Source organism: Giraffa tippelskirchi, chromosome 11, assembly GCF_054371585.1.
Source record: "Giraffa tippelskirchi isolate mGirTip1 chromosome 11, T2T-mGirTip1v1.2.pri, whole genome shotgun sequence".
Lineage (NCBI taxonomy): Eukaryota > Metazoa > Chordata > Mammalia > Artiodactyla > Giraffidae > Giraffa > Giraffa tippelskirchi.
Genome location: NC_137285.1, coordinates 693,032 through 706,544, shown reverse-complemented (window position 1 = coordinate 706,544; position 13,513 = coordinate 693,032). Strand labels below are relative to the sequence as shown.

General features: G+C 66.0%; 2 protein-coding genes across 34 annotated transcripts in view; one reads left to right on the top strand and one right to left on the bottom strand.

Moving 5' to 3' along the window:
• DGCR2 (DiGeorge syndrome critical region gene 2) overlaps window positions 1-13,513 on the bottom strand; it is a 31,293-nt gene that overhangs the window by 15,970 nt on the left and 1,810 nt on the right. For 7 of the 33 annotated variants that reach the window (XM_081541860.1, XM_081541874.1, XM_081541862.1 and 4 more), the window contains exons 1-2: window positions 8,418-8,662; window positions 1,455-1,577 (exon numbers count right to left, since the gene is read on the bottom strand). In XM_081541860.1, the coding sequence (XP_081397986.1) occupies window positions 1,455-1,577; window positions 8,418-8,496 (202 nt within the window). In that variant the 5' untranslated portion in view covers window positions 8,497-8,662. Of the gene's footprint in view, window positions 1-1,071; window positions 1,256-1,454; window positions 1,578-8,417; window positions 8,663-10,212; window positions 12,113-13,513 lie in introns of those variants that run through there. The other 26 variants (XM_081541883.1, XM_081541894.1, XM_081541884.1 and 23 more) reach the window with 12 other exon arrangements.
• Window positions 10,834-12,118, top strand: TSSK1B (testis specific serine kinase 1B). The gene has a single exon (XM_081541911.1). It carries the CDS (start codon window positions 10,834-10,836, stop codon window positions 11,938-11,940), a length of 1,107 nt encoding a protein of 368 aa, XP_081398037.1. The 3' UTR covers window positions 11,941-12,118.

The following is a 13,513-nucleotide window of genomic DNA, read 5'->3' as shown; positions in this document are numbered from 1 at the left end:
AGGGGCAGTGGGGACCCCAGCGCCCCAGCTGCGGCGCGGGGCCGAGGGCGCCTCCTGCTGCACATCGAGCCTCTCCACCCTGCTTCCGGCAGCTCTCCCACCTCACAGCCGGTCTGGTTTCCCCGAGCCAGCCGCGAAGGCAGCCTTGTGCTCTGACTCCTCTCCACGAGCCCGCCTCAGGACCAGATCCTTCCAGATGTCTCAACTGACTTGTCCCGTTTCCCCAAAACCCTTGGGGGACGCACTACACCCACAGAATAATGGGCCCACAGGAGCTTCCCCAGCTGAGCTGTCCCTGCCAAGAATGGCCTCTTCATCCAAGTCTTCTCTAATGCCTCTTGATAAAGCTGTAACTTCTCCATTAAAACTCTGACACACTGTTTATATCTCCATTTGCATCAGAGATTGCTCACTCAGGAGAACAGGAACCACGTAGCTATTTCCAGCAAAAAGGGGTTTACAACAGGGAGCCTGTGCTTTCCAACAGCTGACAAGGCTGGAGAAAGCACGCGAGAAACACACACCCCTCCAGCCGTTCACGACCCTCGGGCTGCAGCTCAGAGTGGGCAGGGCTCTGCCGCCCACCAGGGAGGGAGGCACAGAAAAGCACTGCCAAGAGCACCGCCACCCCGCAGGCCTGCCATGCCCCCGTCCCTCACACCCTCCCAGCGCCACGGGAATGCCACCCCGCAGGCCTGCCATGCCCCCGTCCCTCACACCCTCCCAGCGCCACGGGAATGCCACCCCGCAGGCCTGCCATGCCCCCGTCCCTCACACCCTCCCAGCTCCACGGGAATGCCACCCCGCAGGCCTGCCATGCCCCCGCCCCCACACCCTCCCAGCGCCATGGGAATGCCACCCCGCAGGCCTGCCATGCCCCCGTCCCTCACACCCTCCCAGCACCACGGGAATGCCACCCCGCAGGCCCATCACGCCCCCCCCGTCCCTCACACCTTCCCAGCGCACGGGAATGCCACCCCGCAGGCCCGCCACGCCCCCTGTCCCTCACACCCTCCCAGCGCCACGGGAATGCCACCCCGCAGGCCTGCCATGCCCCCCTGTCCCTCACACCTTCCCAGCGCCACGGGAATGCATCCCGGGCTCAATGACACCAGCAGCCGCTGGCAGGGGCTCTGGGCACAGCGGCTCCAACCCCCGGCGGGCAGGCTGTCAGGAACACCGTCTCCTTCTTGTCTTCCAAAGACACCGCTGGCACGACCGAGCTCTGGGTCGTCTTTCCCCATTTTCTTGGTCCCTGTGGTTTTATGTCTTTAGTTGTAATTCTAGCAGGCTTTCAGCAGGACAATTAAATAATCTTCTGTGGTCACTCCAGGAGGCCTGCAGTCCAAGCTCAAATGCCGCCGGGCCGAACACGGCTAGGATTTCCCACGGATTCACTCAAACTCCCACAGGATGGCCTGGCAGAGCCCCGCCCGCGCCCGCCCCACACTCACCGGGACAGTCGGCCTCGTCGCTCCCGTCCTCACAGGTCACCAGGCCGTCGCACCGCCAGGGCAGGGGGATGCACTGGATGGCGCCGCTGCGGCAGGCGAACTGCCCGGGGTTGCACCGCAGCTCTGTGGGGCAAATGCAGGAGGCCCTGAGCACGCAGCCCTGCCGAGCAACGGGGCCGGGCGCGCCCACGGTTCAGGAGGTGCGCAGAGCCCGCAGGAGGAGGGGGCAGGAGGGGCTCAGGCAGACGGTGCTCAGACCTCCACGCGGCCGGAGCGTGACCTGCACTTCAGGAAGGACAGAGGTGGCGGCTGCCGGAAGCGCCGGGAACGGACCCGACAGCACAGAAGGGCCTGACTGGGCCGGCGCCTGCCTCCCGCTCACCTGGGCTCCCCACGGGGGCGCTGCTGTGGAGTGACCCAAAGCTGGACATCCTAACTCTCGAGCTGAGGGCCACCCCAGGAGCCCAAGCAGACGGCAGTGAGGGCAGATCCTGTCTGCCAACCTGCAGGAGAAGCAAAGCGCCTCGGCCCAGGGGAGCGGGGGCAACAGGGGGGCTGGACCCCTGGCCCACCAAGCTCACCAGACAGAGAGGTGAGCGGCAGGAAGGCAGGGCCCAGGACCTGCAGAAGGGCCCTCGGGGCCAGAGGAGCGGCAAGGGTCAGACACTGCCCAGGCCAGGAGAGCCCGCGCTGAGGACGACAGCCGGAGCTTCACAGGCTCGAAAGCGCGGCTCTCAGCATCTAGACCAGAGACGCCCAATTCACAGGCGCAGGGTCAAGACGCGCAAGAGCCTTGCCTGACAGTGGGAAAACCTGAGTCCAGGTCAAGGGCTGCCCCCTAGTCCTGCCTAAGCAAGCTGAAGACAGAGCCGAAGAGACCGCACTGTTTCCCAGGCACGTCCCAGAGCAGGGCGCGAGAGCACACACAGAGACTCAACAGTCAAAATGCAGTCCGTCGTTCAATAAAAAGTTATCAGATGCGCAAACCAGCATGGGTGATAAACTGAACTTCTTCAGAGTTAGTGACTTCTTTGATCAAAAGCTCAGAGATCACAGAGCCCAGAACACACTCGCGCTGGCACGGCCAACTGATCTTTGACGGAGACAGACAGTTCAGTGGAGAGAGAACATCGCAGCAGGTGGCGGCGAACGACTGGAAACCCACACACACTGGAAACCCACACACACATCAAAAGAGGAAGCTCGACTCCAGACTCGACTCGACTCCAGCTCAACTCCAGAGAGAGCAAACTCAGAGCTGCCGCCGGGGGCGGGGAGACCAGGCCCACCCCTGCTTCCTGCTGTGCTCCGGGGCGCAGCGCGCTCTCAGGAAACAGGAGTGAGGGGTTCATAAATGGAGGGTCCTGTGTGTGCAGACGCGCTCCATCTCTGGTGCACACACTCACACGCACACGCACAGAGCACGCAGACGTGGGCTGAGTCAGTGTCGCCATCTGTGAACCGCAGTGAACAGTGCACACGGGGAATGCACGGGACCAGTCCCGCAACTTTCCCAGAGGCGTGAAATGTCCCCAAAGTTAAAAGTTTTGGAAAAAGAATGAGGCAATAACCCTCTGCCTCTCTCTGAAGGAAAGTGTTTTGAAATCTCAGTTCTTTTTGGAAGAAAAGGTTTCCCAGGTGGCTCAGTGGTAAAGAATCTGCCTGCAATGCGGGAGATGTGGGTTCGATCCCCGGATCAGGAAGATCCCCTGGAGGAGGGAATGGCTACCCACTCCAGTGTTCTTGCCTGGAGAGTCCCATGGACAGAGGAGCCTGGTGGGCTACCGTCCGTGGGGTCGCAAAGATGTGGACACAACTGAGCGACCGAACCACCACCACATGACAATAACACACGCAGATCACCACGCCTCAGGGTCCGAGTCCGCCCTCACGGCTCCTCCCAGCCAAGCGACCCTGTTCACGCCAGAGCTCCTCTGTGTGGTCACTCTGGGGCTTAGTCCCCCGAGGTAAGCGGCCTCACAAACCCAAGTGACAGCCTCACACAGGTCAACACGGCGAGCCGGCCTGGGGCTGCGCAGGTGGCTTTGGGCCCCCAGCACCTGCTGCGCCTCCTCCCACAGGGCCGCTCTCCAAACCGCAGCTTCTGGTTGAGGGAAAGTTTTGATAAGAGGTCTCCTGGGAGGTGCCCTGTGGGCAAAAGACTGAGCAAAGTTCTCATAAAGGCTTGTTCGATGTAAGAATGACGCAGAGCTGTGCTGACTGACCTACAGGCCTCCTAAACACTGCCGAGTGGAAAAGCAGAACCAGCGTACACAGCGTCTAATTTAATTCGTGTAACACTGGATATGCATGACCTTCTCTAAGAGTGGGACACTGTGCTGGGCTTTCCCACAGCTCACCCCGGCCTGGACCCCTTCCCGCGCAGGGCTGGGTGGTGGAGGGCCCCGCAGACCCCTTCCAGGCTCCCGCCCCATCCTGTGCGACCGCAGGGAGCGGCAGGTACCCCACCAACCCAGGGGCCCTATGAGGAGGCAGCGGCGTGCGGATGCTGAGCACACCGGGGCCCCAGCACCGTGCATCTCCCGCTGACCCGCCAGCAGGCCCCCATCCAGGGCCCTGGGAGTCCTGGGCACTCCCCACAGCATCCAGCTCCTAAGCAGAGTGCCCAGGGAGGAAGGCTGCCTGCAGCAGGGCAAGCCTCAGGGTGGACGCAGAGATCCTCACTGTCCAGCATCCACACAGGCTCTGCTCTCAGACCCACCCTCTCTGGCACGCAGCTGTCCACTGAGGACAGACAGACAGCAAGCTGCCAGACGCCCAGCAGCCAACCTACAGAAAAGGACGGGAAAGGGGCTGGGGCACCGGGCATGAGGGCCAGCCTAGGGGCTGGGGGGACGGCTGCGCCAGGCAGACAAGCGGAGGGCAGGAGACAGGGCCAGCGGGCGCGGCCATCGGAGGGGCAGCCCACCCCCCACGCGCGGCCAGGGACCCTGGTGAGCCCTCGGCGGTGAGCAGCCTCGCCCACCCTCACCTCCCAGGGCAGCTCTCGCCCCCGAGAGCGACCCCCCGCCCTGAGCCCCAGGCCAGCTGGCTCGGTCCCCGCCGCCCCTACCAGGCAGCTGCGAGGCCCGCGGGCGCTCTTTATATTAAACAGAAGGAGTCGTTTGTGCGTCAGCTCCCTCACCGATTTCCGAGCGCCCGTTCTGTGCCAGACCAGACCGGAGCCCCAGCTCGAACGTGCCTGAGCGCGAAGCGCACCCACAGGAACAATCCCGGCTCTGTCCATGGTGCGGGGTGTCCAGGGCGCCCGGCCAGTACCCCCCCAGCCTCCAGCCGCAGCTGGACTCACCGGGTGCACACTAGGTGTCCGCGCAGCCCAAGCCACTGAGCTCGCCGCCTGGGGATGCGGGGCTCTCCTGAGAAACGCCTTCTCATAAGCCCACCTCTCCTTGCGTGGGTAACGCCCACGGCCCTTAGGGAGCATCTGTACTACGTCAGACAGTTCTCAGAACCAGAAGCCAAGTCACGCTGAGCCTGTGTCCCCGTGAACCGCGTCCAGGTCGCAGGAGAGAGCGGAAGACAGTGAGCAGGGGGCTCTGCGCATGGCTCTGCATTCTCGAGCCACCAGGCCGCACTCGCCTGGACCCAGGAAGCAGGCCCTGACCTCAGCGCCCCTCTCCCGTTGAGGCCTCGCAGCCTCCAGGGCCTTGGGCCACCCCTGGCCTGGCCCCGCTTCCACAGAACAGCCCAAGCTGGCTGCGAGCCACGCAGGAAACCAAGACGCGGTCTCAGGTGATGACCTCCTGCAAGCCTGCCTGTCACTCTGCAAACACTCAGCTGGTTCGAAGTCAGCTCGGCAGCCTGATGGGGGGCAGCCCCGCGGCAGCCAGAGAGGGAGACTCTGGGCCCCAGGGAAGGGCACCCCATCGGCACGGCTGCTCCCGGGGCCGGGGGGTGAGAGGACCTCGGAGGGCGGGCTGTGCCGACAGCACCCTGGGCCAGAGGAGCCACAGAGGGGCGTGTGCCCGTGCCCAGGCACAGCAGCCACACAGGCTCCAACCCCGAGCCAAGTCACCGGTGGGACCCTGCCCTCAACCGGGCCCGCGGCCGCCAAGCCCTCACAGGCTGCCTCCTCGGGGAGCAGGCCACGACGCCCGCCCCTCGCTCCCCAACGATTGCGCGTACCTGCGTCAACGCACATGCATGCACAAGGGGCGGGGGGAGTGCCCAGGGGGGTAAGGCAGACGAGGCCAATCCATACCAGGGAGGTCTGGGCAGAGGATGCACGGGGCTCTTTGAGATCATTTTCTCCCTGCAACTCTTCTGTAAGTTTGAAAATATTCCCAAACAAAAGTTTCTTCACTAAAAAAAAGGCTAGTGAGGTTGGAAAGAGCATTGGGCTACCTTCCGAGTTAGAGAGAAGCCAAGTGTCCAGCCCAGGGCTCCGGAGGGCCACGGGACCAGCTCCGCAGTGGTGCATGCTGGGGCTGAGCGCGGGCTCCAAAGGGGGGTGGGGCGCCTGGCCAGCCCCAGCGCAGACCCCATGGTGTCCACCTCCGTCTGCGAGCCATGAGCGCGTGGGCTCGGGAGACATCCACCCGCTCCCTGGTCCCAGCCCAGGTGCTGTGGCCACCGGCCAGCTCCTGACGACGTGTCAGGTCAGCCCAGCCAGCAGGTCCCTCAGGCTCCCCAGCGGCACGGGGAAAGGCCCCTAAACCAACAGGCAGCCCCTCCCCGGGCCCAAACCCAGCCCCACGGCTCCCTGGAGCGGCCTCAGGCCCATCGCTGGCCTCTCCCAGCAGGACAGTGCCCATGCGCCTCAGCTCACCCAGAAGGGCAAGAGGGGTGGCGGGGGGGTCGCCCGGACGTGGCTGGGGCTAAAGCCACGCAGGGTCTCCTTCCACAGCTAAAGCGAGAAACAGAGTTCTACCAGCGCGCCTGGTGCCGCATTCCTGGAGGACGGGCTGCAGACGGAGCCAAGTCACGGGGGCATCCAAGTCAGAGGCCCCTAAAGGTCCCTCCTGCTCCGTCACCCCTGGGCAGAGGTCCCGGCCTTCCTGTCTCACCAGACGTCAGTTGTGATGCCCCCTCACAGCGGGGACCCAAGGGCAGTTCTGGCCCTTGCTCAGATGGAAGACGGGCTGCAGACCCACCGGGAGAGCCTCAGGTGGCTCTGGGAGCAGGGGGCCCGAGGGGGGGGCAGCGGGGCTGCCGGGGAGAAAGGCCAGGGAGCGTGGCGCCACAGAGACCAGGTCTCGGGACCAACACCTCCCCAGAGCTGCCTGGGTCTCCAGCTCTATTCTGTGGCCCAGTCTGTAAGACGGAGCCAGCAACAGGACCCCCGCCACAGGGACCACCCGAGAGCCCCGGCACCCAGCCCGTCCTCAGCCACCGAGGCCACACACTGCCCAGAGCCCAGCTCTGTGAAAGGACGCACACCCAGCCTGCGGCCCGACAGGCCAGGCGCGCTCCACCTGGCAGGGACAATCCAGGGAAGAGGGGTGCCCGTTTTTCCCTCCTCACCCCCCAGTGGGGGTCTGAGCCAGGACTCCAAGAAAAAGCAGGCAGGCTAAGACTGGCAAAGCTCCTCCCAGCTGCCAGCCCGCAGACAGACCCCAGCCTGGCAGGACAGAGCGCACACAGGCCCGGGGGGCGGTGGGGGGGACGACTCCGCTCGCTGCTGAGCCAGAGTCAGGCAGCCAGCTAGAGCCCGCAGGTTTTTCATGGCAACTCCAGACACCCACAGGGGTTGCTGTGAAGGTCTGACCTGGGCAGCCACGGGCACACAAGACAGCCTTGCTCCCCACCCAGTCACCTCCCCGCCCCAACTCCGGTCTGCTGCGGGCCCACCCCTCCCCACCTCTGCCGCAGCCGGAGGACCGATTTCCCGCCCCTGCTTCCAGCTGAAGAGCACGCCCAGGAGGAGGGCACCTTCTCTTCACGTGAGCATCCCTAACCACAGCAGGCCAAGATGCTTTCTGAACTGCTGCAGGCTGGCAGCATGTGTGGACAGACGGCAAAGGAAAGGGAGTTGGGGACATCGGTCATATCCCTCAGAGGACCCAGAGGTCCCCGAGGACACAAGCATAGATTCGTTCTGCCCCTTGGAGGCCAGCGACATAACAGAGGACCCAGGACTGGGACGGGATGACTGCGCCTCCCCACAGGTGTAGACGTGTTTTCTGAAGAACGTAGTAACAAGCATGCACAAACCTGTTGGCGCTCGTCCCTCAGAGCCCATATAGCACCCTCCTGCACGGATGCTGGCTTCAGTTTCCACCGAGACCTCCCAGCAGCCAGTCACCAAGCCGCTCCAAAAGCATCACTGGCCCCTCCAGCTGAGTGTGGGCCAGGGCCCTGGCTGCCGAGTGGACCCCGGGGAGGAGGTGGGGTGCTCGGCGGCAGATGGCGAAGGGCACCGAGGTGCAGCGTGCCTGGGGCCTGCACACCGCCGTGCTCCCCGACCTGCTGGAGGCACGCAGGCCTGACAGCACCCACACAAGGGGCCCTGGCCACTGCTGCCTGCATGGACCTCTTCCTCCGCTAAACAGGGTCAAGAATCTCACTATGCAACCGCATCGATATAAAAACGAACGCATTTATACGTGCATGTTACAGCATCTCCTTCAACTTGAACACTCAGGGGCTCCTTCCCGCTGATTTTAGAACATCTCTGCAAGCCACCAGAGCACCGCGAGCCCTGGCCTTCTGCCCGACGGGCGAATCGGCCCTGCGTTCGGGGCCTTTATTTCTCGCGGACAGAGGGGAGAGGCACATCGGAAACAAGAGGTAAGGCTCGTGCGGGACCTTCTAACGCCCGGAACCCAGCTCCCCACCCGGGTTCCCCTCAGAGAACGCCCGCCTCGGCGGCTCCACACGCGTCGGAGGGTCCCCCGCCGGGGGGCGGCCGGGGCTTCCCGGCGCCCGGTCCGAGCCCGCCGGCCGCGGGGCGAGCGCGGGGTCCCCGGGGCGCCCCCGGCCCAGCCGTCCCCCGGCGCGCACCTGGCCGCAGCGGCTCGGTGACCGTGAGCACCAGCAGGAAGAGCAGCAGGAACGCGCCGCTGTCCGCCTTGGGCACCATTTATCCTCCGTTCATCGTCCCCGGGGCGGCCGCTCGGGCCGGACCGAGGGGTCGGGCCGGGCCGGGGCCGGGCCGGGCGAGGGCGCCGCGGGGAGGGGACTCCGGGGGGCCGCGGGCGGGAGCGCGCTCTCGGCCGCCGCCTCGGGCTCTGACTCCGGCTCCGCGCAAGATGGCGGCCGTCCTGCTCGGCCCGCGCCGCCCCGCCCCCGCCCGCACCGCCCCGCCCCCGCCCCCGCCGCCGACGCCAGCCAATCAGCGCCGGGAGGGGCGGAGCCTGCGCGCTCCGCCTGCGCAGTGACCGAGAGGGGCGAAGCCCAAGGGCGGGGCGGTGGCGGTGGCGGGGCGGGCCCGCCCGGGGCGGGCCCAGGAGCAGCCGAGGGCTCCATTGGCTGATCAGAGAAGGGCGGGGCTAGGGGCGGGGCCTGAGCGGCCGGGCCTCCTCAGGGACGGGCGGAGCAGAAACGGCGGGGCTGGGACAATCAAGGCAGAGGGCCGGAGCGGCGCCGAGGGAGCCGAGGGCGGGGGCGAAGTTGGGGGAGGGCCTGAGAAGGGCCCTTGGAAGAGTGCGTCGCAAAGTGGCGCTTTAAAGGCAGAACCGCTGCAGAGAGCGGGGAGGAGACCTAGAGGGGCTGGAGAACCTCCGAGATCCCCGGAGGCGCTTCCGCAGGTGCGGCTTCACCGGCGCGTGCAACTGGAGTGCTGCAGACGGACGAGCAAGCAGGCTCAAGGAGGGTCCCGCGCGGAGAGCCGACAGGGACGCCCGACCCCCTGGAGAGGGGGCCCCCCCTGCACTGTGGGGGCGGAACGGGGCCGGGGGGAAACGCTGGCGCAGCTGCCGCCACAGCAGGCCCTTCCGCACGGAGGGAAGCGTTGGCCCCGCACCTGTCACCGCGGGAGGGGATCCAGCAGATGGGGAGTACCAGGGAGGGAGGAGCAAGCCCTCCGAAGGACAGACCCCCGGCCCCGCACAGGAGGCCCGGGCCGGGACGTCAGGGTGAGAAGAGTGAAGATGGGAGCGGAGAAAACAGGGAGGGCAGAGACGGAGGTGTGGGGGGCACCCAGACCATCAGCACCTCGCTCCCCAGGAGCAGTCACCCTAAGCCCCTCAGGGCATGATCCTCCTGAGCACCCCAGGACCCCAGCTTGGGACATTCAGGGTCATCTAAGAGAGGCACCCGCTCCAGATGCACGGATGTAGCCAAAACCGACCCCAAGGCTCCACCGGGCCTGCCTACTCCTTCCCTCCTGTGCCACCCCGCCCTTCCCGACAGCAAGGCCCAGAGCAGAGAGGACCCACTGCGGGTGCGAAGGGTGGTTCCCATTCAACACCGCCCTGTTTGCCTGTTCTCAGGGGGCATTTCCAGGAGCAGCTCTCAGAGGAGTCCAGGCCCACCTTCTCCCCTACCCCCAGACCTGCCCTGGGAGCCCAGCCAGGGCTACGGCAGGGCAGGCCCCCGGGAGGGGGCTCACAGCCAAGGGCAGAGACCCAGTCAGTTGTCCCCAGCAGAGCTGGCCAAAGAAGGTTCAGATGAGGAGAGCCACACAGGGAAGTGAAAAGTCCAGTCAGACCAGGCAGCAAGCGAGTGGAGGGGACCCTTCCTGCCCCACCCCCCTTCTCAGCCCGCGTGCCTGTGTGGACATTGTGGAGGATTTCCAGGGCTGCAGGGAGCAAGAGGTCAGGGAGGTTTTCCCCAGCCCCCTCCCTGGGGAGATCACCTAGGTCACTGCCTTGGTCAAGGCGGCCCTCCCGGCACCACTGTCCCTGGGTTCCAGAGACGACCGTCTCTTCGTCCGAGGGCCCATCACCCACTCGGGGTTCTCGACACGGCTCCGTGTGGGGAGATCATCCTCTTGTTAAACCCTCGCAGGCAGTCCTCACTTGAGTGTCTCCTGTTTGCTGCTGAGACCTAGATGGTTGGGACAGTTGCCCTGGGTTTCCAGGGATGACCCAGGGTGCAGGAAATCAGCTCATCGCCACCCCACAGCAGTCCTGGCTCTGGTGTGGAGGCTGGGGCGAGCCGACGCAGTCCCCGTGGCCCCTGCGTACCTCGGCCCCCCACGCTCAGTGGGCCCTCCGTCTGCTGCGGGGTTCCGAGTTTGAGTGGCTCAGGCCAGAGCCCCATTCCGCAGGGCACGCCTCCTTTATGACTTCACCCACTGAAGTCACCCGGGAGACAGTGCTGAACGTTCCACCCCAGAGTCTTGCCTCTAGGAGGCAGGGACGGGAGGCCCGGGCAGCCCAGAGCACTCTGTCCCCAGAGTGGATGAGGACGTGCGGGCCCATGTCCCGCAGGGATGTAGAGGGCAGCCTCAGGGGCACTGGGCGCTCCCAGCACCATGGATGACGCCGCCGTCCTCAAGCGACGAGGCTACATCATGGGGATCAATTTGGGAGAGGGCTCCTACGCCAAAGTCAAGTCCGCCTACTCTGAGCGCCTCAAGTTCAACGTGGCGGTCAAGATCATCGACCGCAAGAAAGCCCCCACGGACTTCCTGGAGAAATTCCTTCCCCGGGAAATTGAGATTCTGGCCATGCTAAACCACCGCTCCATCATCAAGACCTACGAGATCTTCGAGACATCAGATGGCAAAGTCTACATCGTCATGGAGCTCGGGGTCCAGGGCGACCTCCTCGAGTTCATCAAGACCCGGGGGGCCCTGCAGGAAGACGACGCTCGCAAGAAGTTCCACCAGCTGTCCTCGGCCATCAAGTACTGCCACGACCTGGACATCGTCCACCGAGACCTCAAGTGCGAGAACCTTCTCCTCGACAAGGACTTCAACATCAAGCTGTCCGACTTCGGCTTCTCCAAGCGCTGCCTGCGGGATGACAGCGGCCGGCTGACGCTGAGCAAGACCTTCTGCGGGTCGGCGGCGTACGCGGCCCCCGAGGTGCTGCAGGGCATCCCCTACCAGCCCAAGGTGTACGACATCTGGAGCCTGGGCGTGATACTCTACATCATGGTCTGCGGCTCCATGCCGTACGACGACTCCAACATCAAGAAGATGCTGCGCATCCAGAAGGAGCACCGTGTCAACTTCCCGCGCTCCAAGCACCTGACCGGCGAGTGCAAGGACCTCATCTACCGGATGCTGCAGCCGGACGTCACCCGGCGCCTGCACATTGACGAGATCCTCAGCCACTGCTGGGTGCAGCCCAAGGCCCGAGGCCTGTCCTCCGGAGCCATCAACAAGGAGGGAGAGAGCTCCCGGGCCGCCGAGCCCCCGTGGAACCCCGAGCCCAGCTCTGACAAGAAGTCCTCCACCAAGCTAGAGCCCCGGGAGGAGGTGCGGCCAGAGCCCCGGGCGGAGCCCAGCGCCGAGGAGGCGGAGGCGCCGGTGCCGGTCTCCAGGCAGTCGGAGGCCGTGGGTCTGCCCAGCGAGCAGCCCAGCAAGGAGACAGAGGAGGGGGCGCCCCCGCAGCCTTCAGAGACGCACGCCTAGCCGCCTCTTGCGGCCCGGGCGGCCGGCAGGGAATGAGGCCGAGCTCCAGAGAGGCCGCGGGACCAGCCGAGAAGGAAGCCGGTCCCGGATGAGCCGCTATTTTCGTCAGTTTCTTCCCCTCCCTTTGAACTTGGTAACTCACGTGGCTAAAGAAGCAATAAATCGCTATATTACTGCAGCCCCTGAGGTCACTGTGTTTGCCCTGCCGGCTTCGGTCACCCAGGGAGAGGACCCTGCACCCCCGCGGCCCCCTCCTCGGACCACGCTGTGCTTCACCTCTTGCTGGGGAAAGAGCCCCACGTGTCCAGCCCTGACGACGGCCGCGGGCCCTGGACCGGGGAGAGCGGAGCGAGGAAGACACTGCTTCAAGCGGGGGGCCCACAAGCACCGTGCTGGGCAGGGAGGCGGCGTGGGGGGTACAGGCCGGGCAGCGGGGGCAGGGGTTCTGGGCCCTCAACCGCCCCACAAGGCTGCCTGCCTGTGGGGGGGCCTGCAGAGGTGGGCCGGCCTCCCTTGGGGCCCTTCCCCTCCCCCTGCTCTGGCTGCAGGGTTTCCCCCACACCCAGCCAGCACCCCGCTCCCCGCAGCATCCCTGCCTGGCTCACCCCCCGGCCTGTGTGTCTCCCCATCACTGCGCTCTGACCCTCCTGCTCCTCTCTGGTCCCAGCTGTCCCAGGGCTGGCGCTCCCGCCAGCGCGGGTAAGCGGACGCTGGTGAGCAGGAGGGCACAGGCCTCATGTGTGACCGGGGTGTCCGCGGGGGGAGCAGGCCTGCGGGGGTACTGCCAGCCGCGGGGGCCCCACCCGCCGTGTGGCCCCCACCTGGCCATGCGCGGCCACCGCTTCCTCTTCCGACCTGCCTGTGCTCCAGACACGCACGTGTACCTGCGGGTCTGACCCACCGAGGGAACGGGGCCTTCAGACAGGCCCCTCTTCCCGCCCCTGCCGGCGTCCAGCAAGGGCTCCGCCCTGGACTCGGCCCCGCCCCCCACCCAGCCGCTTCCCGGCCCGGTCCACGCACCCCTGGGGTCACGGGGTGGCTGCCCCCGGGCCCCACCCGTCTCCCAATCACCTCCCGCGGCAGCTGAGGGCCCCCTCCTGCACCCAGTCCAGCTCCCCTGCCTGTGGGGAGGATCTCCATGCCTGGCCCCTGAGGTCCTCCCAGGTCTGGCCTCCTCGTGGCCGCCCGGCTGCTGGCCGTGCGCCCCAGCCCCGCTGGTGGACCGGTCCCTGAGCCCCTGCCCACCTCTCCAGGCTCTGCCAAGGGGCCACAGCCTCCACACACAAAGCCTCTGGGAGTCACTGCCTAAGCAGGCGGGCGAGGGCCCAAGATGGAGCAGTCCTGGTGGCGGAGTCACACGCCCGCCCGGTGGTGGAGTGGGATTCCAGGGTGCGTGGGGCCAGTGGGGGTGCAGACGCCCCGGGAGGTTTGAAAGCTCCTCCCTGCGGTCAGCAGCGGTCATCAGGACCTGGGGGCGAGGCTGCAGGGAGGGGCCTCAGGAAGGAACACCTGCTGTGTGCTTTCCAGGCGGGGGAACTGCTCAGAGGGCGTTCGGCTGCCTGAAACCACCCAG